At 46.4% G+C, this 22,823-nt stretch overlaps 1 protein-coding gene across 2 annotated transcripts; it reads right to left on the reverse strand.

Moving 5' to 3' along the window:
• Positions 1 to 29: 29 nt before the first annotated feature.
• Positions 30 to 12,247, reverse strand: PRODH2 (proline dehydrogenase 2). 2 transcript variants are annotated; one of them, XM_029242359.1, is made up of 10 exons: positions 11,987 to 12,247; positions 11,714 to 11,910; positions 11,485 to 11,623; positions 11,316 to 11,402; positions 5,779 to 5,859; positions 5,537 to 5,692; positions 5,270 to 5,436; positions 1,955 to 2,065; positions 1,480 to 1,565; positions 266 to 498 (listed from the first exon to the last, which is right to left on the reverse strand). In XM_029242359.1, exons 1-10 carry the CDS (start codon positions 12,158 to 12,160, stop codon positions 314 to 316), a joined length of 1,383 nt encoding a protein of 460 aa, XP_029098192.1. In that variant the 5' UTR covers positions 12,161 to 12,247; the 3' UTR covers positions 266 to 313. The 2 variants fall into 2 exon arrangements, with proteins under 2 accessions (XP_029098203.1, XP_029098192.1); XM_029242370.1 differs by lacking the exon at positions 1,480 to 1,565 and having other exon boundaries at positions 30 to 498; positions 12,085 to 12,238.
• Positions 12,248 to 22,823: the final 10,576 nt, after the last annotated feature.

Consider the following 22,823-nt stretch of genomic DNA (forward strand, 5'->3'; position numbering starts at 1 on the left):
TGTGCTCTTCACCTGGGCGTCCACTGGAGTAAAGAAAATTCCCACGTGAGTCACTAACTGGCTGAGTAGAGCTGACCCCAGGCCCATCGCAGGATCGTCTGCCTCAGGGTTGGTGGGGGAGCTCATTAGTCTTTGATCAATGCCCTTGCTATGCTCTAGGGTCATCTAAAGATCTCTCTTGAGCCACAGAGCCCCCTTAGCTTGGGCTGGCTGAGGCTGAGATGAGCCCTTCCCCAAGGAGGTAGCTTCCATACAGGGCAGCTGCCTGGGCAGCAGCTCAGGACCTTTATTGACCATATGACCCCTGGGGGTGCTAATGGGGTACCCTCAGGCCCCGCCCCAGCAGCCTCCGCCGAAGTTCTTGGCTGAGCAGTTCCTGTTCCCTGCGGGCACCCCGCAGTACACTTTGGTTCTCCTGGGCCCTCCGGATCAGGTAGGGGATCACTTCCTCCAGGGAGCCATAGGGGATGGACTTGTACACAGCATAGCCAGCCTGCCCTGGAGGGAGAGTATTTGCAGGGTGTGGGCTGGTGTTTGGGGAGAGGCTCCCCCAGGCCCCATCTGGAACAGAGATTTCCATTTCTTGAGAACATGGCAGACTAGGTGGGTTGGACAAAATCTCCCACTGAAAAAACTAAAAATCCTGGAGTAAACATTAAAAAAAAAATCTTCTCAAAGTTATGAAAATGCTGCCAAGAGAATAAGGAATTTACTAATCCAAGAATTAAGAGAAAGTGAGAATCCAGAGAAGGAAGGGTTACACAAGAAGCATTTCTATCCTGAAGGCAAAATTGAGCTGCTACTTAATGACTTCAAAGCTGAGGGGGTACAGAAATGGAGGCCCAAAGCCTGACCACGGTAAGAGTTATAAAGGAGAACTTCCCCAGATTAAGTTGGAATCCAAAAATCTAGACCCTCAAAGTAAGAGATAACAAGAAGTCAAACCTCCCACCCTCCCTCACTCCCGGGGAATGGCCTTGACCATGAGCAGAGCAAGGAAAAAAATAGAGAAATCCATCTCTGATAGGTTGTGGCCATGGGTTAGTCCCCTAAAATATTTGCAGCCTCAATTTGCATCCCTGGGATATCTCAAAAAAAACACCTCAAGCTGTGAAGTTAGGGTACACTGACTTTGTACCCCTTAGCACCTGGCAGAAGAAAACATAAATCTTCTGGTCTCAGGCCCTGGTGAAAAACACAGTAAAGATAACAAAGCACACAGGCGACAAGATACCATGATGAAGAACCAACAAAAACAACAGACCGCAGACACAGAGACACAGGCCCGCAAGGCCTTCAGCTATGGGACAGATCTATCTGGAAGGGTCTGGCGCTCGGGCCGGCTGCAGGCTCTGGATGGGAGCCTGGCCAGGCATTGTCTGGGAATGGAAGATGGGATCTCTTTGGGAGGGAATGAGGCCTGGGGCTGACTGGGTGGGATGTGGGAGTGGGGCTGGGAGGGACAGATCATTCACATACCCAGTGCCAGGGAGACATGGTCACACATCCCCAGAAGTTGTCCAAAACAGACAGGCCCATCCAGAGGAATGCCCAGCTCCCACATGCTACAGAAAAGGCCACATCATCAATCCAGACAGTGGCTGGATCCAGAGCTGAAAATCAGCCGTGATGCACTCGTATGGCTGTGCTAGTTATTCAAATGTTGAAGTACTTCCAAACTCACTGATAAATAACCACTGCCCTGGGCCCCCTGAAGGATCCCCAGTGAGTCCCCACTTCTTCCCTGGAGCCCTGGGACCTCCCCATGCCCCCAGCAAATAAGGGGCAATGCCTTGTTCAGCTGGGGCCTATGGGACCTGCAGGTGTAGCAGGAGTTAAATATTTTGAATATCCTCCCCAGATCCCCTTTGAACCTACTGGCCCACACTGTCCCTCCCCTTGTTCCATGTCCACCACCCTTTGGCCACCTATTTCCCAGTCCCCTACTTCATACCGCTTGGTTGCCTGGTGAACAGAGTCCTCATTGTGGGAAGCCACCATGAGGGGGCACATGGGGCCACGATGGGACACCTGGGTCAGCATCAGCTCCAGACAGCGGCTGTAACTGAAGGGAGATGAAGGTCTGGCATATGACACCTGGTAAGTGAGAGTTAGGCCCCAGGGACTGGGGATTTCTGTCCTTGGGAGGTGGGGTGCCTAAGGGCAAGGACCCTGAAGTCAGGAAGTACCTGCATCCCACCTGCCTCCGCTGCGAGAGACATCCCCTCTCTGAGCCTTTTTCTTCTCTTTAACAACCCACGTTCACCTAACAGTGTTGTTGTGAGGATGGAGTGAGATGAGGGTGGACATAAAGCCTCTGGCACAATGGCACTCTCACAGCAAAGGGCCACATCACACAAGATGACATTTATCCAAGGTCATTCACTGCAGCAGTGTCTACAGAGCAGGGTTAGTAACAACCCAAATGACTGTAAGTGGGGGACCGGCTAAATGGACACCCAGAGGAGAGTGGAGTGCCCCTGCGGGGGCAGGGAGACCCCGTGATTACATGGTGATGTGAGTGGACATGAGCTGTGTCGGTGTGTTCATTTTCGTATCATTTTGATGTTTGAATCATGTGAATGTATTATTTATTCAAAATCTCTATTAAAACATTAATGGTACTGTGCTGGAGAAGATGTGGAGAAATTGGAACCCTCCCACCGTGCTGGTGTGAGTCTAAAATGCTGCAGCCACTTTGGAAAACCATCTGGTAGCTCCTCAAAAAGTTAAACATGGAGTGACCATATGACCCAGCGATTCCAGTCCTAGAGAACTCAACTTTTAAGAGAATGAAAACTGTATGTTTACACAAAAATGTGTACGTGAATGTTCATAGCAGCACTATCCACAATTGACAAAAAACGTGGAAACAATCCAAATATCCATCAACTGATGAAAGGATAAATCAAATGTGGACTCTCCATACAATGGAATATTATGCGACCATAACAAGGAATGAAGCACTGACACATGCTACAACGTGGTTGAACCTTGAAAACATTATGCTGAGTGAAAGAAGCCAGGTACAAAAGGTCATATATTATATGATTCCATTAATATGAAATGTCCAGAATAGAGACAGAAAGTAGATTAGTGGTTGCCAGGGGCTGAGCGGGGGTGGGAATGGGGAGTGACTGCTAATGCATATGGGGTTTCTTTTTTTTTTTTTTTTTTTTGCGGTCCTCGGGCCTCTCACTGTTGTGGCCTCTCCCGTTGCGGAGCACAGGCTCCGGACGCGCAGGCTCAGCGGCCATGGCTCACGGGCCCAGCCGCTCCGCGGCATGTGGGATCCTCCCGGACCGGGGCACGAACCCGCGTCCCCTGCATCGGCAGGCGGACTCTCAACCACTGCGCCACCAGGGAAGCCCTGGGGTTTCTTTCTGAGGTGATGGAAATGTTCCGGAATTCGATAGTGGTGATGGCTGCACAGCCTTATGAACATACTAAAGGTCACTGAATTGTACACTTTAAAATAGCAAATTTTACGATATGTGAATTATATCTCAGTAAAAAAAAAACAAAGATGGTGCCAAATGATTAAGCCTATGGGACACAAATGTGCCTAGGAACCTTCATGGGCTTGGATGCAAGCTTAGCCTTCGTGGCTTGGCAACTTGCTCTGGAAGCTTGGTAAGTACTTGCAATTCTACAGACCTCTCCTTGGTCCACTGTGAAATGGAATTGGGCTTTGAAAACTCCATGAAGACAGGGCCTGGTGGCCACCTTGGTTGCCACTGCAACCAGGGTGCAACACAGTTCCTGATCTGAATCAGGTGGTCAGGGACTTCCCTGTTGGCACAGTGGTTAAGAATCCGCCTGCCGATGCGGGGGACAGGGGTTCGAGCCCTGGTCCGGGATGATCCCACATGCCGTGGAGCAACTAAGCCCATGCACCACAACTACTGAGCCTGAGTTCTAGAGCCCGTGAGCCACAACTACTGAGCCTGCGTGCCATAACTACTGAAGCCCGTGCGCCTAGAGCCCGTGCTCCACAACAAGAGAAGCCACCGCAATGAGAAGCCCACGCACAGCAACGAAGAGTAGCCCCCACTTGCTGCCTGAGCGCAGAAAGCCTGAGGGCAGCAACAAAGACCCAACACAGCCAAAAATAAATAAATAAATTTAAAAGAAAAATAAATAAAGTGGTCAGCAAGTATGCATTGAAAGAATAAATTCTTTTTTTTTTTTTTTTTTTTTGGCTGCGGCCTCTCGGCTTACATGATCTTAGTTCCCCAACCAGGGATTGAACCTGGGCCCCTAACAGTGAAAGCCCAGAATCCTAACCACTGGACTGCCAGGGAATTCCCTGAAAGAATAAATTCTTTCTTCCCAGGGCCATGGGATGGTGGCTCAAGGAACTCACAATGATTTGAGGTGAGTAAAAATGTGGGTTCTAGAGCCAGTCTGCCAAAAATCTTGGCCCTGCCACTCACTAGCTGTGCAACCGTGGGTAAATGATTCCACTTCTCTGTGCCTCGATTTCATCCTCTGTGAAATGGGGATGATAATAATAGTATCTACCGCTTGGGTTGTTTATTCATTCTTTCAACAGATCTGTACCAAGCACCCACCACACAGCAGGTGCAATTTTAAGCACTGGGGGTTCAGCAGTGAACAAATCAGAATGCCCTGCCCTCCTGGGCCCACGCTCCCGTGGGTGAGACGAATAATGAGCAACCGAATGTGAAACCTCAACTGCTGATAAGTGCCGGAAGAAAAATAAATCTAAGAAGTGAGTGGGTGTGGAAAGTTCTAGTTTTTGATAGGGAGGGCAGGAAGGTCCCCTGAGAAGGTACCAACAAGTAAAGATCTAAGGAGTGAGGGATTGAGCCACACCACTGTCTGGAGGGACAAGGTTCTGGGCAGTGGGAACAGGAAGTGCAAAGGCCCTGGGGGTCATCAAGGACGCCAGTGTGGCTGGAGTGAAGTGAGCGAGGGGACAGGATTGCAGGCCGCTGCAAGGATCTGGGGTTTCTCAAGGGTGCACTGGGAGCCATGGGGGGATTTTGAACTGAGGAGGGACAAGATTTGAGGCAGGCTCCCTCTGGCTGCACATGGGGACCGAATGGGGAGGGGGGATAGAGAAGGGAGCAGGAAGCCCAAGGAGGAGGCTGCTCTTCAGGTGGGAAGTGACGGTGTCCTGGACTGGGGAGAGGGAGTGTTGTGTAGACCCACACAGGACACTCAGCACCCTGGGGAGTGAGCTCTAATGAAAGGTTAGATGCTAATATTATTTGTCTCAGAGGCCAGCCTGCCCCAGTCCCACCTCTGACTGGTAGCCTTGTAGTCAGGCTGAGTGGGATCTTCGGTACCCTGGAGCCGGGCCACCTCTCTCTCCTTGTCCAGATATGCCCCTCGTACCAGCTTCACCCCGAAGGCCAGGCCAGCCCTGTCTGCGGCCTCAGCATCCCGCCTCAGCTGCTCGTAGGTGTCCTGGCAGAGCACAGGGGCAGCTTCGGGTCAAAGTGCTGGGACCCCGGCCTGCGGTCCCCTCCCCCGGACCCCCCCCACCCGCCCCAAGTGCACCACACACCTTCAGATAGGCCTGGTAAGTGTTCCACACCCAGGGCCCGCCTTCCCTGGGGCTGTTCCAGCGAGTGGCCAGAGCGGCCACCAGCAGAGAGAGTGCAGGGTTCAGGGAGGTATACTCAGCGTCCACCAGGAGCCTCACATGCTGGGCCCGGGCGTGCTGAGGGTGAGAGGGACTGTGGTCGGGCCCCCAGGAGTGACCAGCAAGCAGGTGCAGTGGAGCCAGACCGCGGCCGCAGGTGTTACCTGTACCACCCGGTGCAAACGGCTCAAGGAGGCCTGGAGATGCCGGGTTTGCTCGACATTGAGGCAGGAGACCTGGAGGTCCTGTGGGGGGTAGGGGGTGGCAAGAGCAGTTCAGGGCTACTGGACCCTTCCAGAACCTAAGTCTTCTCTCCCCCACCAGCAGGAAGGGAAAAACAGTTCAGAAATTGTTAGAAATCTGAAAAGTAGCTGTATCACATTGATATTATTTATCGAGGTATAATACAATGGTTGAGAGCTCAGAATCTGAGTTTGAATCCTGGCTCCACCACTTACTGTGTGGCCTTGAACAAATCATATAACCTCTCTGGGCCTCAGTGTTCTTCTCTGTAAAATGGGGGTGATAATAATAACTACCTCATGGAGTTGCTGTGTGGATAAAAATGGGTTAATATATGAGATGTGCCTGGACATAAACAGGACAGGACAGTGCCAGAATATGGTAAGCACTCAATACCTGTTATAATAACAGGTGGCTTCAAATGCCATCTTACGTATTTAATCTTTACAATGATCCTAGTAGGCAGATGTTATTCCAAGCTCCATTTTCCAGTGGGAGAGTGACGTGACTTGGAATTAGCATCTAGAAAGTGCCTGGAACAGTAGCTAGCTCAGAATAAGAGCCATAAGTGTTACCTCGCATTCGTCTCTTGGGACCTCAGTTTCCTCATCAAACTTTGAAGGCCTCATTGCAACTCACTAGGCTCCCCTGGTCTGACCCCTCTGCTCTCACCTCCTCCCACCCTCCACCTGACTTCCTGCCCTCCAGCCTCACAGGCCTCCCTGCTAGTCTTTGAACATGCCAGGTACCTTCCCACCTCAGAGCCTTTGCTCTGGCTGTTCCTTCCGCCTGGAACACTTTTTGCCCAGATGTCTACTTACTTCACTCCAACCTCTCTGCAGGGTCTTTATTTCAATGCCACCTTCTCTATGAGGTTTTCTCTGGTTTGAACTTGCAACTCCCTTCCTGGGGCTTTCCTTTCCCCTTCCTCAGCCTTATTTTTCCCTACAATGGCTGTCTATACTTGTAACATATCGGCTTTGTTTTACTATAATTAAACATTTATTACATTTTTTCACACACTTAGGGATAGAGTAAAGAGAGGGCAATGTTTCTCTGTGTCTGTCTCTGCGCCACACTCCCCACCTGAATCCAAGATTACTTGATTGTAAGGGAGCAATAAACAGAAACCTTTCAAAAGAGCTCAAGTGAAAAGGCGGTTTACTAATATGGGGAAGCTCTCAGAGCCCAATTTCTTTTTTTTTTTTTTTTTTTTGCGGTACGCGAGCTTCTCACTGTTGTGGCCTCTCCCGTTGCGGAGCACAGGCTCTGGACACGCAGGCTCAGCGGCCATGGCTCACGGGCCCAGCCGCTCAGCGGGATGTGGGATCTTCCCATACCGGGGCACGAACCCGCGCCCCCCGCATCGGCAGGCGGACCCTCAACCACTGCGCCACCAGGGAAGCCCTTGGAGCCCAATTTCAAAAGCACCTACTTTATCTGCATTAATAAATTTGATTCCCTAAAACAATTAAGTAAATATTATTCCCAATTTCCAGATTAGGAAACTGAGAGCCCAAGGGGTACTAGAACCTAAACTTGAAAAAGAATGATTTTCCTGGCTCGGTGCGCTGCCCACCCCCCCCCCCCCCCCGCCGCCCTGGCACGAGGCCCTGCAAGCCCCAACTGGTCTTTGGTTTTAACAATTGAGTGTCTCTTGCGCCTCCCAGACTAGCAAGTAATTACCTCGAGGGCAGAGATTTTGTTTATCTTGGTCATCATCCCCACCCCTGGCACAGCACCTGGAATGTGGTAGATGTTCAACAAACGTTTAGAGCATTGTTACATTTGTAATGTGGAAATAATAACTATCCCTAGTTCAGGGTCCTCTTATGGGGGTTCAAGGGTGAATGTGAGCTGCTGGTGACTCAGGGAGTCCAGCTGGGTTCAAAGAAATTGGGAAGTTAAAGAAAGAGGAACAGGTGGAATTTAGGGCTCCAGTATCGTCAACAGGATGGATATGGATCCCATCCTGGGGGAGAAGACTCTCCAGGAGAAGGGAAGGGTGAGGGGCACCTGCGGAGTTCTTCTCCTCAGTCAGAGAATTGTCTCCCTATGGGGCATCATCCCAGGAGAGTTATGGGGTGTGAGCAGCTGGTGGAACCACCACCCTCACAGAGGGTCGACAGGGTGCCACATGCAATTTCAGGTCCTCATTTACCCTTCACCACCCTCTGAAGTAGGGACTATTGTCATCCCCATTTTACAGAGGGGGAAACAGAGGTGAAGGCATAGAGAGTTGAAGTCATTCGTCTAAAATCACACAGCTTGGGACTTCCAAGCTGTGTCTGGTGGAGAATGGTTAAGAATCCGCCTGCCAATGCAGGGGACACGGGTCCAAGCCCTGGTCCGGGAAGATCCCACATGCCATGGAGCAACTAAGCCCATGAGCCACAACTACTGATTCTGCACTCTAGAGCCTGTGAGCCACAACTACCGAGCCCGTGTGCCACAACTACTGAAGCCTGCATGCCTAGAGCCTGTGCTCCGTAACAAGAGAAGCCACAGCAATAAGAAGCCCACGCACCTCAACGAAGAGTAGCCCCCGCTTGCCGCAACTAGAGAAAGCCCGCACGCAGCAACGAAGACCCAACGCAGCCAAAAATATAAATAAATAAATAAACTTATAAAATCACACAGCTTGACCTGGCATTTAAACCTCAGCATCTTCAGGCAGAGAGTAAATGCTTCCCTTGAACACATACAAACCACTTAGGACAGTGCACGTGGTGAGTGGTAAGTTCTCCACCATTAATTTTCTGTTTCAGACTCACTTGCTCCATTCATTTACTCATTTATTTAACATATGTTTATCACATCTTGTCTAGGTGCCATGGCCTGGGATATGGCCGTGAACAGGACAGTTATGAATCGTGCTGTGGAGCCCGTGGCTGTGAAGACCAAGGATGGGTGGGGTCTGGGATCGGGATGGGGGTGGTAGGACTGCTCTGAGATGGGGACAGGAGGAAGGGGCAGGTTTGGGGAGACACAGGCCAGTGTGGGACCCAGTTGGTGTGAGGGGTCTGGGGGACGACCAGGCGGAGGTTCCAGAGGGACTGGAGACAGAAGGCAGGCATCATGAGTGCAGAGCAGGGAAACAGGCTGTAGGGGTGGGTGCGAAGGTCCCTCGGAGGGGAGTAAGGACTGAGAGGGGAGTGAGCCGGCACCTCGCCCTGAGGAACCTCCATATTTAAGAGTCAGGCAGAATAAAATCTAACAAAGGTTGAGAATGAACTGGCAGAGATGGAAAAGGAACACCAGGTCTGATGGTGCTGGGGAAGCCAAGGGAACCTAGTGACACAGAGGGATGAGGGCCCCTCTGTCATCGTGCAGATGCCAGCCTGGCAGGGGCTTTAGTCTTTAAAACCACCCTGGGAAGCAATTACTGTCACTGCCCTCACATGAGTAAACTAAGTTCATGAAGAGGTGAGATTCGGTACGCTCCAGAGCTGATCCTTTGAAGCACTAAGTCCTGCTTCTATGTGTTCTGTGACATATATTAAAAATTACGAATTAAGAAAAGAAACCTCAGCAGGTCCCAGGCAGCATTACTTGGGGTGACGGAGACTCAGAAACCACCCGGATGTCCATCCCAGGAGAGGTAAACCATGTGGCCAGAAGCAGCCATTAAAAACAACGGATTAGGGACTTCCTTGGTGGTCCAGTGGTTGGGACTCCACACTCCCAGTGCAGGAGGCCCAGGTTCGATCCTTGGTCAGGGAACTAGATCCCACATGCTGTAACTAAGAGTCCACATGCTACAACTAAAAGATCTCGCACGCGGCAACGAAGATCCCGCGTGCCACAACTAGGACCCAGAGCAGCCAAACAAATAAATAAATATTTTAAAAAATGGATTAGATGTACACAGAGATGCTTGGAGGGATCTTAAAATCAGAATGCTCAGTGAAAAAAGTAAGAAACAGAATGCCATAGATAACATAATGTTACTTGTGTGCGTTTAAAACTATACCCTCCACCGCCCACCCAGCCCCATTGATGGAGAAGGGCACAAGGGAACTTCCTGCAGTGATGGAAATGTTCTATACCTTGATAGGGATTTGAATTGCTCAGGTGTGTATTTGTCAAAGCTCATCATCAAAGGGTACATTTACAATGTGTGCATTTCATTGTACGTAAATTTTACCTGAAAAGAAATAAATACAGAACTCTAATTAGTGATGTGCGTTCTGAAGCATTTGGGGGAGAAGTGTGCTGATGTCTGCAACTTACTTTGAAATGCATCAAAAAAATGTGGATTGATGGATGGATAGAGGAATGGATAGAAGGATAGATACGATTTAAAGCAAGTATAAGCCCAGTGGCATGGACATACATACACTACCAAGTGTAAAACCGATAGCTAGTGGGAAGCAGCCGCATAGCACGGGAAGATCAGCTCGGTGCTTTGTGCCCACCTAGAGGGGTGGGATAGGGAGGGTGGGAGGGAGGGAGACGCAAGAGGGAAGAGATATGGGGATATATGTATATGTATACCTGATTCACTTTGTTATGAAGCAGAAACTAACACACCATTGTAAAGCAATTATACTCCAATAAAGATGTTTAAAAATAAATAAATAAATAAAGCAAATATAGTTAAATGTTAACGGCAGCAGGTATATGGGTGTTCACTGTAAAATTCTTTCAACTTTTCTGTATGTTTGAAAATTTTCATAATAAAATGTTGGAAAAATATGCCCCCAAAGAGCATATACTTGGCAAAACAAAATCACAGTAACAAAGAGATACATGCTGCTGATGGCAGGGAAGGTAGAAATAAGATATGGAAATAAAGAATAAATGAAAGAGGGACTTCCCTGGGGGCGCAGTGGTTAAGACTCTGTGCTCCCAACGCAGGGGGCCCAGGTTCGATCCCTGCTCAGGGAACTAGATCCCACATGCATGCCGCAACTAAGGGGCCTGCCGGCTACAATTAAGAGCACACGTGCCACAACTAAGGAGCCCACCTGACACGACTAAAACCCGGCGCAACCAAATAAGTAAATGAATAAAGTAAATATTTTTCAAAAGTTACAGTTAATTAAAAAAAAAGAATCAGTGAAAGAACAAATGAGTGAATGAATGAACCAAAACCCATTGGTCTAATCATAGCTTCCATCTAGTTAGCACACACTAGCATAGCTGAGTCGATTGATAAAATATTGATTACTTTCTTCTAGTTGGTAAAGAGCTGCTGTCTCAGTGTCTCCTCTGAGAGCTCCCAGCCCCCAGGCCCCTCCCCTAGAGTCCCCAGGTGACCCATATTCCATTTATTCCAGCCATGCCCCAGGTCTGTAGCCACACTTATTCTGATCATTCTAAGCCTGGAAAGTAGAGGTAGTTAAACATTTTGAACATGCCGCTGGCGGGTGCCTGCTACCTCCAAGTCCAGGGGGCTCTGCTTCCCCCACATTCCCCACCAACCATTCAATCTCCCCCAGCCTGAGCTCCTTACCCGCCCAGAGTCCATGGCTTCAGCCAGTCTTTCGGGGCTCAGCTCCAAGGAGCCCCCTGGCCTTCGGACGCGTGAGGTTAGCTCCTTCTGGAATGGGGTGGTAGGTGGGGTAGCGAGGGGGACCTGGGGGGCGCCCACCCCCTCCCCTCCCACCCTGCCCGTCCCTTACACAGAGCCGAGTGCTCATCAGAGCCGTAATCTTCAGCTGCATGAGGATGTTTCCAGTCGGGCCGGGGCTCTCCAGGAGGCCTCGTGACAGGTCCACACATCGAAGCATAGCGCTGAGGTTCCCCTCATACCAGGCCTCGCTGCCCAGCCAGCAGGCGTCAGGGTTTGGAGCCCACTAACCCCCTTCTTGCAAGCCTCCCGGCCACCCTGGTCCCTGGCCCCCTACTCACCCGGTCTTGACAGCTGAGTCTGGCTCCTCCTCAGTGGGCACCGCCAGCAGGGGCCGGAGGCCTAGGCTCTGCAACTGTTGGACACAGCCCCTCACCTCCTCTGTGGTCTCACCAGCCACAAACTGCCCGTAGATGGATGCTCGGAGAAGCGCGCCCGAGAGCTGGGACCCCAGGAGTCGCTGAGACCAGGCTTGGAGCTGGGGTGACAGGGAGAAAGGGCTCAGAGCCTGGCCCTGGGGACCCCCTGGGCCAGTCCCCACGGTCACTGCTCACCGCCAGGCCGTGGGTGACCAGAGGGGGCCAGGCACACAGCCGTAGCACCAGCAAAGCCCGGGTCAGTTCTCCTGTGCCCTTGAGGTGGAAGGCCCCACCATCAAAGCTCAGGGGCTTCCAGCCCCCAGCGGAGGACCCCGCTTGGGAGCAGAGCACACGACAGGTCCAGAGCATCAGGAATCCTTCGCCACTTCCACACCAGGTCAGGGGGCTTCGGAGGCAGCTGGTCCACCTAGTGCCCCTTGCCCGGCCAGGGCCAGTGACTGATTAACCAGACAGTAACCAGGGAAAGGTAAATCTTTAGGATCACAGGCTCCTTGAGGGGCAGTTAATTATTAACTTATGGGGACATAGTTCAGAATAATGGGGACAGGAAAGGAACCCCCCCAAAACAGCCCCCAACGACCCTCAGAATAACAGCTCACAATTATTAGGTGCCCATCATATGCCAGTGGGTGTTAAGTGAGAATGTGGGCTCTGGGAGCAAGGCTTTGTGTGGCTTTGTGACCTTGGGAAAGGTATTCACCTCTCTTGTTGCAATTGCTTCATCTTAAAATGGGAGAGAGGGTAGTGCTGCTGAATAAATTTGAAAATGCACATAACCTTTTACCTATCTGTTCCCTATTAAGTATATATCTTAGAGAACTTGAACATGGGCATCAGGAAACATGTACAGGAAGAAATGTTCCCAGCAGCATTGTTTGTAATAGTCCCAAATGGGAATTTCCATCAACTGGAGAATGGATAGATACATTGTGGTATCGTCATACAACAGAATACTACAGAGTCGTGAAAGGAGCGTAAACTACTGATACGTAAAAGCACATGGATAAATCTCACACACGTGGTGTGTGAAAGAAACCAGACATCAAACAGCCAAACAGGACATGCTGTCCTATTCTATTCAAAAAACTCAAAAGCAGGGATAATGAAATGGCAATATAGTATGGGGGATACATACATCGGTGGTCAAACTATAAAGAAAGGCAAGCAAGGAAATTATTATCACGAAAGTCAGAAAGGTGGTTACCTCAAGGGATTAGAGGAGTTGTAGCTGGGTAGGGGCTCATGGGGACTTCTATGTCCTTTTTATCTTAACCTGATGAAGATTCACAGTTATTCACATTATAAGTATTTTTTAAAGCCATACATTTATATTTTACACTCCTGAATGTACAGTACATTTCACAATAAAATAAAAACAAGAAATTAATCATAGTATCAGCCTCACGGAGTTGTTATGAGGATCCAGTGAGCTCGTGGACACACACAGCCTGGTATACAGTATGTGCTCAATACATACTGGCTGTGATCATTAAGTTTTGTGTACGTACAACCCCATTGGTGTCTATGCCCCTGAAGAGGTATATGACATTAATCACCCCTGTGTTTAGGGATCCCCAAAACCACATCAGGCTCACCGATTTGCTGGAGGGACTCAACTCAGAAAAACTGGTTTACTCATGGTTATGATTTATTACAGTGAAAGGATACAGATTAAAAATACCAAAGGGAAGAAGCTATGGGACATAGGAGACATACGACCTGGAGACACCAAGACAAGACATAGGTCCTGGAGACACCAAAGCAAGCTTCTCATTGCCCTTTCCCAGCGGAGCCCAGTGAATGGTGCTCAATTCTCCCAGCAACAAAACATGAAAACACACATGGAGTGCTACAGCCAGGGACATTCACATGAGCTGTGGTGTCCAGACTTTTATTGGGGGTCAGTCACATGGGCATGGCCTACCTCCCACATGACTGACCTTAGTCTCCAGCCCCTCCAGGGGTCAAGCTTATACTGCACAGCCCAAGGACCCCAGGTAAACAAAGATACTCCTAACAAGCAGGATATTCCAAGGGATTAGAGGTTACCTCCCAGGAGTTGGACAAAATTAATCCTTTAATGCACAACCTCCCATTCACAGATAGTAAAAGTGGAGCCTCAGAGAGGTAAAGATGTCTGAAGTCACACAGCCAGTGGCCAAGTGTGGATTTAATGTCCTTGTCCCCTAAACCCCAGGAATAATATTTTAACCACCCTTTTTGCAGTCTTTTCCTCAGTACCTAATTCACAGAATCAAGGGACAAGAGTCAGACTATAAATCCAGAAAATCCTGGGTTAAAAAGTCTTTAAACTTTTCTTATTACATGCACAGTTCATATTTTAAAATTAAGATAATACAAAAGGAAAAGGAGTGAAACAGTTTCTCCAACTCCTCAATTCACGCCTCTAAAGCAACAGGGTATCCTTGCAGAGGGTAGTTTGTGCATAGAAACACACCTATATAGCTATTTTTTGTTACATAAATGAGAAAATACTACTTGTCCCTTTGCACATTGATTTTTTTACTTAATGTATTTTGAGGGATTGTTTCCATCTGAGCACATATAGCTGGATCTCAGATTTGAAAGATTTTATGTTATTTCTCTCTTTAATCTTTAATAGATTTCACCAGCGAAGCCATCTGGGCCTGGAGCTTTCTTTGTGGGAAGGATTTTAATAATAAGTTCAATTTCTTGAATAAATATATTTTCTATTGCATCTTGAGTTGCTCTCATATGTTGCGTTTTTCAAGGAATTGGCATTTCATCTAAATGGTCAAGGCCTTGACACAAAGTCGTCATAATATTCACTTTACATCCTTTTAATGGTGACAGAATTTGTAGTGATAATCTCTCTTCCAATCTTGATATTAGTAATTTCTGTTCTCTCTTTTTTTTTTCGTGATCAGTCTAACTGGGGATTTTATCAATCTTGCTGATTTTTTCAAACTTTGTTCATTTTCTCTATAGTTTGCTGATCTGCCTCATTTTTAACATTTGCAGATCGTTGTGTTGAGTGCATTCCCATCACTGATAATTTCTTCACTTTCCCTGACATTTTATCATGAAAATTTGCAAACAAAGTTTAAAGTTGTCTTACAGAATGTCCTACATATTGTATTTGCCTGATCATTGTGATGTCATTTAATGTGTTCCTTTATCTTCTGTATTTCCTGTAAACCAGAGTTTGGGTCTAAAGTCATAAATTTTTAAATTTATTTTTTTGAAGTATAGTTGATTTACAATGTTGTGTTAATTTCTGCCATACAGCAAAGTGATTCAGTTATACATATATATACACATCATTCTTTTTCATATTCTTTTCCATTATGGTTTATCACAGGATATTGAATATACTTCCCTGTGCTCTACAGTAGGACCTTGTTGTTTATCCATTCGGTATATAATAGTTTGCATCTGCTAATCCCAAACTCCCAACCCATCCCTCTCCCACCCCTTGGCAGCCACAATTCTGTTTATGTCTGTGAGTCTGTTTCTGTTTCATAGATAAGTTTTTTGTGTCATATTTTTGATTCCACATGTAAGTGATATCATATGGTACTTGTCTTTCTTTTTCTGACTTATTTCACTCAGTATGATATTCTCTAGGTCCAACCACGTTGCTGCAAATGGCACTATTTCATTCTTTTTTATGACTGAGTAGTATTCCATTGTATATACGTACCACGTCTTCTTTATCCATTCATCTGTTGATGGACATCTAAGTTGTTTCCACGTGGATAAGATCAACTTCTTGAGTCAGTGCTGATCCGGCAAGAAGTAGAGGAGGCCACAAGAATCACTCCCTCAAAAAAGTCATGATCTGACAGGGGATAGAGTAGGGGGCAGCTGGGAGAGGTAGAGTTGCTCTAACAGTGGTTTTACTGACAGTGGCGCTGCTTACCAAGGTGCCGTGGTGTTGCACTCATCGCTCCACTAGAGGCGGTGCCAAGATCTTCCCCTCCCTCATGAGAGGCTCTCATGACAAAATTAGTTATCCAGGTGTGTTTGACGTTTTCCAAGGATGTTTATGCTGGAGGGTAGGCAGGCAGGCCCTGACTGCTCTTTAATTAAGTTACAAGGAGATATATAGCAGTGGGAAAACTCAGTTCTGGGTGGGAAAGGCACCTTAGTGGGATTTGGAGAAGATATTTTTTATTTCTCAGCTGGCAGATCTTACATTTTTCCCCCCTTGCTTGTTCTTAAGGAGATAGAACCAGGACTTCCCTGGTGGCACAGTGGTTAAGACTCCACACTCCCAATGCAGGGGTCCCGGGTTTGATCCCTGCTCAGGGAACTAGATCCCACAGGCATGCTGCAACTGAGAGTTCACACGCCACAGCTAAGGAGCCCGCGTGCCACAACTAAGGAGATAGAACCAAGCAGCAGCAGGTGAACTGCTTGCATTTAGGGATCTCAAAGGTTAATGGGGATAGAGGGAGATTATTGAAGGGAGAATGAATTTGCTCCTTTCTCAAATTAGGCATAGGTGAGCCACACTTACACTGAACTAGTGATGTGTGTGGTTGTATCAATTTCCCATAGTAGGAGGAAACTAGCCTGCTCCCTGACCTCTGACAATGTGTTAACCAATCGAAGAATTTAGTTCTTCTCCCAGGGTAGAGATGTGGGGGGTGAACTGGGGCGTGGTGATGAGATTATTATCAGTCTGATGTTGATATTTACAAATGTGAAAAGTACAGACTGTCCCAGGATGGGGCCATCCAAGACTAGGGGTGAGTTCTTTAGGGTTATCGAGTAAGAGGGATGAGAAATGGGAAATCTCATCAGTAGTTAACTTTGAGGTCTGTCCTAAAAGAGAAGATAAATCACTCTAAAATAATGATGTTCCAGCCTGGTAATATATAGAAAAATAAAATCACCAAGCACACAAGAAAGTAAGCCACTGTGAGTGAGGGTTAGCAGAAGCAACTGCTCCAGTTAACAACTGTTGCAAAGTAAACTACCCCTAATATTGGTAGCTTTTAAAAATAGCGATAATTTATTTTGCTTACAATTTCCCAATTTGGGCAGGGCTCAGTTCCATTGTTTGTTTCTGTTCCATGTAGTATGAGCAGGGTTGGCTCAACTTGGGGCTGGAGGATGCACTTTCAAGATACTGTACTCACGTGCCTGACAACTTGGTGCTGGCTGTTGGCTGGAGATTCGGTCAGGTCTGTGGGCTGGGGGCCTCAGTTCCTCTCCATAGGATGCTTGGATTTCTTTGCAGCATGGTGGTGGAGTTCTTAGAGAGAACATGCTAAAGGAATCAGGGAGGAGTTGTACTGCCTTTTATGACCTAGCTTTGGAAATCACAATGTCACTTCTGCCATAGTCATAAACTTGCCCTGTGTCAAGTCATGTTGTAAAGAGCAAATCTTGTTTTGGCCATCTTTGGAAAAATACAGTATAACACAACAACAAACAAAAGATTCGGACCTGCAAGAATTTCAGATATTGGAATTGTCAAAATCAGACTACAGACTAGCCCTTTGTAAAATTTTTAAAGAAATAAAATATACAATCACAAATGTAAGCAAGCAACAAGAGAGTATCAGGAATGAAAAAAGTGGATTTGAAAAATAAAAGATGAAACTTTTAGAGATTAAAAATATAACAAATGCAATTCCCACAATAAAAATTAAAACAGTGGATTAGACATAGCTGAAGACAGAACTTTTGAACTGAAAGATTTATCAGAGGAAATTACATAGCACAAAGAGACAAAGAGATGGATATATGAAAGAGAGATTAAGATACATCAAATATCTAATAAAAGACCAAAAAGCAGAAAATAGAACAGAGGAACAGCAATCTTTGAAGAAATGATGGCTGAGAATTTTCCAGAACTGATGAAAAACATGAATCCACAGTTCCAAGAAGCAAGTATATCCTAAACAAGATAAATAAAAATAAATTCATGCCTAAATACATCAAAGCGAAATTGCACAACATTGAAGACAACCAGATCTACTATTTATCTCTGCATCCTCCAGAGTACAGCATGGACTAGATGCCCCACAAATTCTTACTGAATAAAATGGGTGGGCATACCAGGTCGAGATCACAGACGATTTAAAGACAAGGAGGTAAAGCATTTCTTCTTAACTACCTGAAACACAGAACTAGGATTGGTAGAAAGTGAAGTTGAAAATGACAGTGCGGTGGGGGGCAGAGGCTAGGTGGGGAACCTTGAGCTCCTGGCAGAACAGGCAGAACACAACAAGCCGCTCAACAGTAGCTAGGGAAGGTTCTTGAATGAAGTTTCCAGATGGTCCTTCTGTGGGTGACCACCCACTTCCTGCTGAGAGTAAAAGGGGCTTTAATATTAGCTCAGAGGCAGGGCAGAGTTCTAAGGGGGAGAACAACTGCGGGGGTCAGAGTCCTCTCGCTGGTTCTGACTGGGTCACCTGATGACCCGTAAGCCAATCACTGGGCTTTAGAAAATAAGACGCTCGGGTTGGTCAGTTCCCAGGGCTATCCCTATTCGTGGAGCCCCAGGTAGAGTGGGCTACATACGAAGCACAAAGCATATCTGAAGTAGGAGACCAGGCACCAATGCTTCCCGAGGGGAGACTGCAGGTCACCAGGAAAAGGGTGAATGAACTCTGGATGACAGAACAACTGAGCTCATGAGTAATTCTGATGGTTCCGGAAGAGAATACATAAAAAGAACTTAGAAAAGGGGTTGGCATGTGGAAACAGCTAATAAATGCTGTCTGTCCGTTGTTGCATTTCAGCTATTTAGTGGCTTCGTATCACCCATAGGATAAAGTACAAACGCCATAAGATGACCTTCGTGATATATCTTTGCCCATCTCGCCAGCCTCAATTCCTACCTCTCCCTGCCTTGACAGTTATTCTCCAGCGACAGTTTTAAGAAAATCCCTCCGCACGCTGTGCTCCTGCCGTCCCCTATGTCTTGATGCCCTGCACAGCTACTTAGCCTTTAATATTGGGGCTCAGTGACCACTTAACATGCAGAAGACACTCCCACCACCACCACCAAGTTATTATCTCCAGCACAGACCCGTCCCCTGAGCTCCCAATACACAACAAATCTGGTAGATTGGTTCTTCCCAAAAGGGAAGTGCCGCCCCCTGGTGGGAGTTTTGGAAATTTGCGCAAACGTTTTTGGTTGCCGCGTTGACGGAGGGCGCTACAGACATTTTTTTTTTAACATCTTTATTGGAGTATAATTGCTTTACAATGGTGTGTTAGTTTCTGCTTTATAACAAAGTGAATCAGTTATACATATACATATGTTTCCATATCTCTTCCCTCTTGCGTCTCCCTCCCTCCCACCCTCCAGACATTTAAGAGGCCAGCGTCAAGGCATGCTGCTGGATATTGCGTCCGCGTCCTGAACAACTTGAAAACATCGTTAAAGGCATTCATACGGGTAAAAAGATAAGTTTATAATTATCTTAAATTAATATAAATACGCATGTATGAAAAATTTTGGTATGGTTTAAAATATACGAACTTTTTTTCTGAAATGAAACTATACAGTAAATAGAGTGACAATTATAATTTATTTGTTCAGAACGGTACCAAGCATTATTAACCATATCAGAAAATTATAATTCCAACCATAATGCCAGATATGAGATATAATGTAAAAAATTTAATGATATATAACACACATAAAGAAATGTGCCCATATCACAAGTATTGTGTGATAAATTTTCAAAAAATGACAACACCTGTGTAACTAGCACCCAGGTCAAGGAGCAACATTATCAGTCTCGTAAAAACCCTCCTTGTGTCCCTTTCCAATCACTGTCTCCCTCTCCCCCAAAGGTAACAACCACTCTTGCCACAAATCAGTTTTGACTGTTTTTAACTTTAAAGAGATGAAATCATACAGTATGTTCTCTTTTGGGTCTGACTTTTAATTCAACACTGTCCATGTTGTTGCTCTAGATAGTCTTCATTTCCCTTATGATCTCCTTTTCTTAACCCAGCTTGAGCCAATCCGATTTGATCTGTCTGAAATTTGGAATAAAGGCACTACATTTCAGAGTCAGGCAAGGGTGTGGTGCTCTAGAACTGGGGCAGTCAATTCCTGGACAAGCAATAATTATGGACAAAGAGGGAAGCTAGGTATCTACAAGGAGAGAATGGAGGAAATCTGCTGAGGGATGTAGACAAAAGATGATGGGACCAATGAAAGATAAAAAGAACTGGATAGGGCTTCCCTGGTGGCGCAGTGGTTGGGAGTCCGCCTGCCAATGCAGGGGACACGGGTTCATGCCCCGGTCCGGGAGGATCCCACATGCCGCGGAGCGGCTGGGCCCGTGAGCCATAGGCCGCTGGGCCTGCGCGTCCGGAGCCTGTGCTCCGCAGCGGGAGAGGCCGCAGCGGTGAGAGGCCCGCATACCACAAAAAAAAAAAAAAAAAAGGAACTGGATAGATTTGCACAACCCATGAGACCCAGTTGTACTTCCGACTCTTTTCTTCCATGACATTGTCATGCACCTTTACAATGCACTTTTTAAAATCAACTTTTATTTTGATGTGATATCAGGCCTCCAGAAAAGTTCTGAGAAGGATACAAAGCATTTCAATACAGTTCACCCTCATTCCCCAAATGTCAACATTTTACCTTTGTTTTATCCTTTTCTATCTCTCTGTATAAACACACATTATTTTTCTCAGTTGTTTGAGAGTAAATTGAAGACATGATAACCTTTTACCCTAAACGATTAAGTGCACATTTCCTAAGAACAAGGCATTCTCTTACCCAACCGTAGTGTAATAGAATTAACATTGACACAATATTGTTATCTAATCTACAATTCTTACTCAGTTTTGTCAATTGTCCCCATAATACCCTTTATAGAAAATATGTGTTGCCCTCAGTTGCCATGTCTCTTTAGTCTCCTTTAAGCTGGAACAATTCAGTCTTCTTTTGTGTTGTATGACCCTGACATATATGAAGATTACAGGACGGCTATTTTGTGGAATATCCTTCAATTTCAATATGTCTCCCTCATGATTAGATTCAGGTTATGCACTTTAGTCAGGAATATCAGTGACATGCTGTTGTACCTTCAATATTTCATATCAGCAGGCCCATGATGTCAATTTCTTACATGCCTGGTAATGTTAACTTTGATCATTTGGTAATTACTAATTTTCCCTTAGTAAGTAATAAAGTAAATGCCTTTTAGCTCTACTAATTTGAGTGAGTTTCTTCCCCTTGTAAATTATTCATTTCTGTATCAGTTTACTAAAGACCCCATTCAAACTGGCTTAAGGGAGAGGGTAATTTATGGTTGCAACTAACTAACTGAAGACGCCATTCAGATTTACCTAAGGGAAAAGGGGAATGTATAGTCCAGGAGTGGCTCTGACTTTGGGTATAGCTGGATCCAGGGGCTTAGCATAATTAGGAACTTGTCTTATTCAATGATATCTATATAAATTAAGAGGGACTCGATTCTGGGCAGACAGAAGCAATAGATATCTGTTACATTGATTCAAACAGTAGCAAAGAGGAAGTAAAAAGTCCGTGAAGAGACCCAACCACAGCCTGAGGGGTTCCTTTGGTGAGCCTTACCCAAGTGGTTTATGTGGTTCTGAGCAACCCAGGACCTGGATTATCCACATATTTTGTTCCCTGGCCATAATGATTGGTTCAGGGATGGACGTAAGACTCAAGCTGGGCTGATGAAAGACAGCCCCAAGACCTTCCAGAACTATTGGCAAAAGATGTACTCTGGCTCCTGAGCTTCTGGAATGCCAGCCTAGAACGGCAAGTGCTCATCTTTGTCCCCAAATGAAGGCTCTACCTGAGAATGAAGTCAACACAGAGAACAGCAAAGCCAAGAGATACAGAGAGATAGACCCCTCATAGTTTTGTTTCAATAAATTCACCTTTTCTCCTTAGCCAAAGTGGAAACAGAATGTTGTATGTTTCTCCTCCTTCTCCTCCTCCTCTTCCTTCTTCTTCTCCTTCTCCGCCTCCTCCTCTTCCTCCTTCTCCTCCTCCTCCTCCTCCTCCTTCTTCTTCTCCTCTCTCTTTTTTTGGGGGTGGGTGGGTGGGTGTGGGCCACCCGGCTTGGCTTGTGGGATCTTAGTTCTCTGACTTGGGATTGAACCTGCGCCCTCAGCAGTGAACGCGCAGAGTCCTAACCACTGGGAAGCCAGGGAATACCCTGTAGTTTTCTTCTTTGAACAGGAAAAATATACAATTAGAAAAATTCTATTCTTAGGAATGGAGTATTTTTTTAATTAAAGGGAAATCAGTTGGACTCCAATGTATTTGCGTATTCAAGTGCTGTGGTATAAAAACTTATTTTAGCCTATGCTGATAAAAAATAATATGTGGACAAACATTTGTGGGTTTTTAAAAAATATTTATTTATTTATTTGGCTGTGCCAGGTCTTAGTTGCGGCACGCGGGATCTTCGTTGCGGCATGCGAACTCTTAGTTGTGGCCTGTGGGATCTAGTTCCCTGACCAGGGATCGAACCCAGGCCCCCTGCATTGGGAGCACAGAGTCTTAGCCACTGGACCACCAGGGAAGTCCCTGGACAAATATTTGAACTAAACAGTTTTGACAATATGATTAATAAAATAGAACTGGGGGCCTAAAGAAAGATTATTCCTAACTATACTCTGTTCTCCATGGAAATAGACAGCTTCTCAGTTATCTTTTCCTGCTTTTCAGTACAAAAAAAATAAGAGACTAATAGGAACCTGCTGTATAAAAAAATAAATAAAATTTAAAAATATAAGAATTCTCTTGCTGGGCTGCTTTACTATAGTGCCTTTTTAAAATAGATTTATTTATTTTATTATTTATTTATTATTTTTGGTTGTGTTGGGTCTTTGTTGCTGCGTGCGGGCTTCTCATTGCGGTGGCTTCTCTTGTTGTGGAGCACGGGCTTTAGGTGTGTGGGCTTCAGTTGTTGTGGCTCGTGGGCTCTAGAGCGCAGGCTCAGTAGTTGTGGCGCACGGGCTTAGTTGCTCCGCGGCATGTGGGATCTTCCTGGACCAGGAC

This window comes from Monodon monoceros, unplaced genomic scaffold, assembly GCF_005190385.1.
Source record: "Monodon monoceros isolate NGI ecotype Baffin Bay Population unplaced genomic scaffold, NGI_Narwhal_1 Super_Scaffold_10, whole genome shotgun sequence".
Classification (NCBI taxonomy): Eukaryota; Metazoa; Chordata; class Mammalia; order Artiodactyla; family Monodontidae; genus Monodon; species Monodon monoceros.

What these genes read in the sequence shown, in the direction of transcription:
- PRODH2 (XM_029242359.1), bottom strand. Translation starts at nt 12,160, where the DNA reads ATGCTCTGGACCTGTCGTGTGCTCTGCTCCCAAGCGGGGTCCTCCGCT. An exon ending in AAGCCATGGACTCTGGGCGG is followed by an intron (nt 5,860 to 11,315) that starts GTAAGGAGCTCA and finishes TACCCCCCACAG; the next exon opens with GACCTCCAGGTCTCCTGCCT. An exon ending in TACAAGGCTACCAGTCAGAG is followed by an intron (nt 2,066 to 5,269) that starts GTGGGACTGGGG and finishes ATCTCCCTTCAG; the next exon opens with TTACAGCCGCTGTCTGGAGC.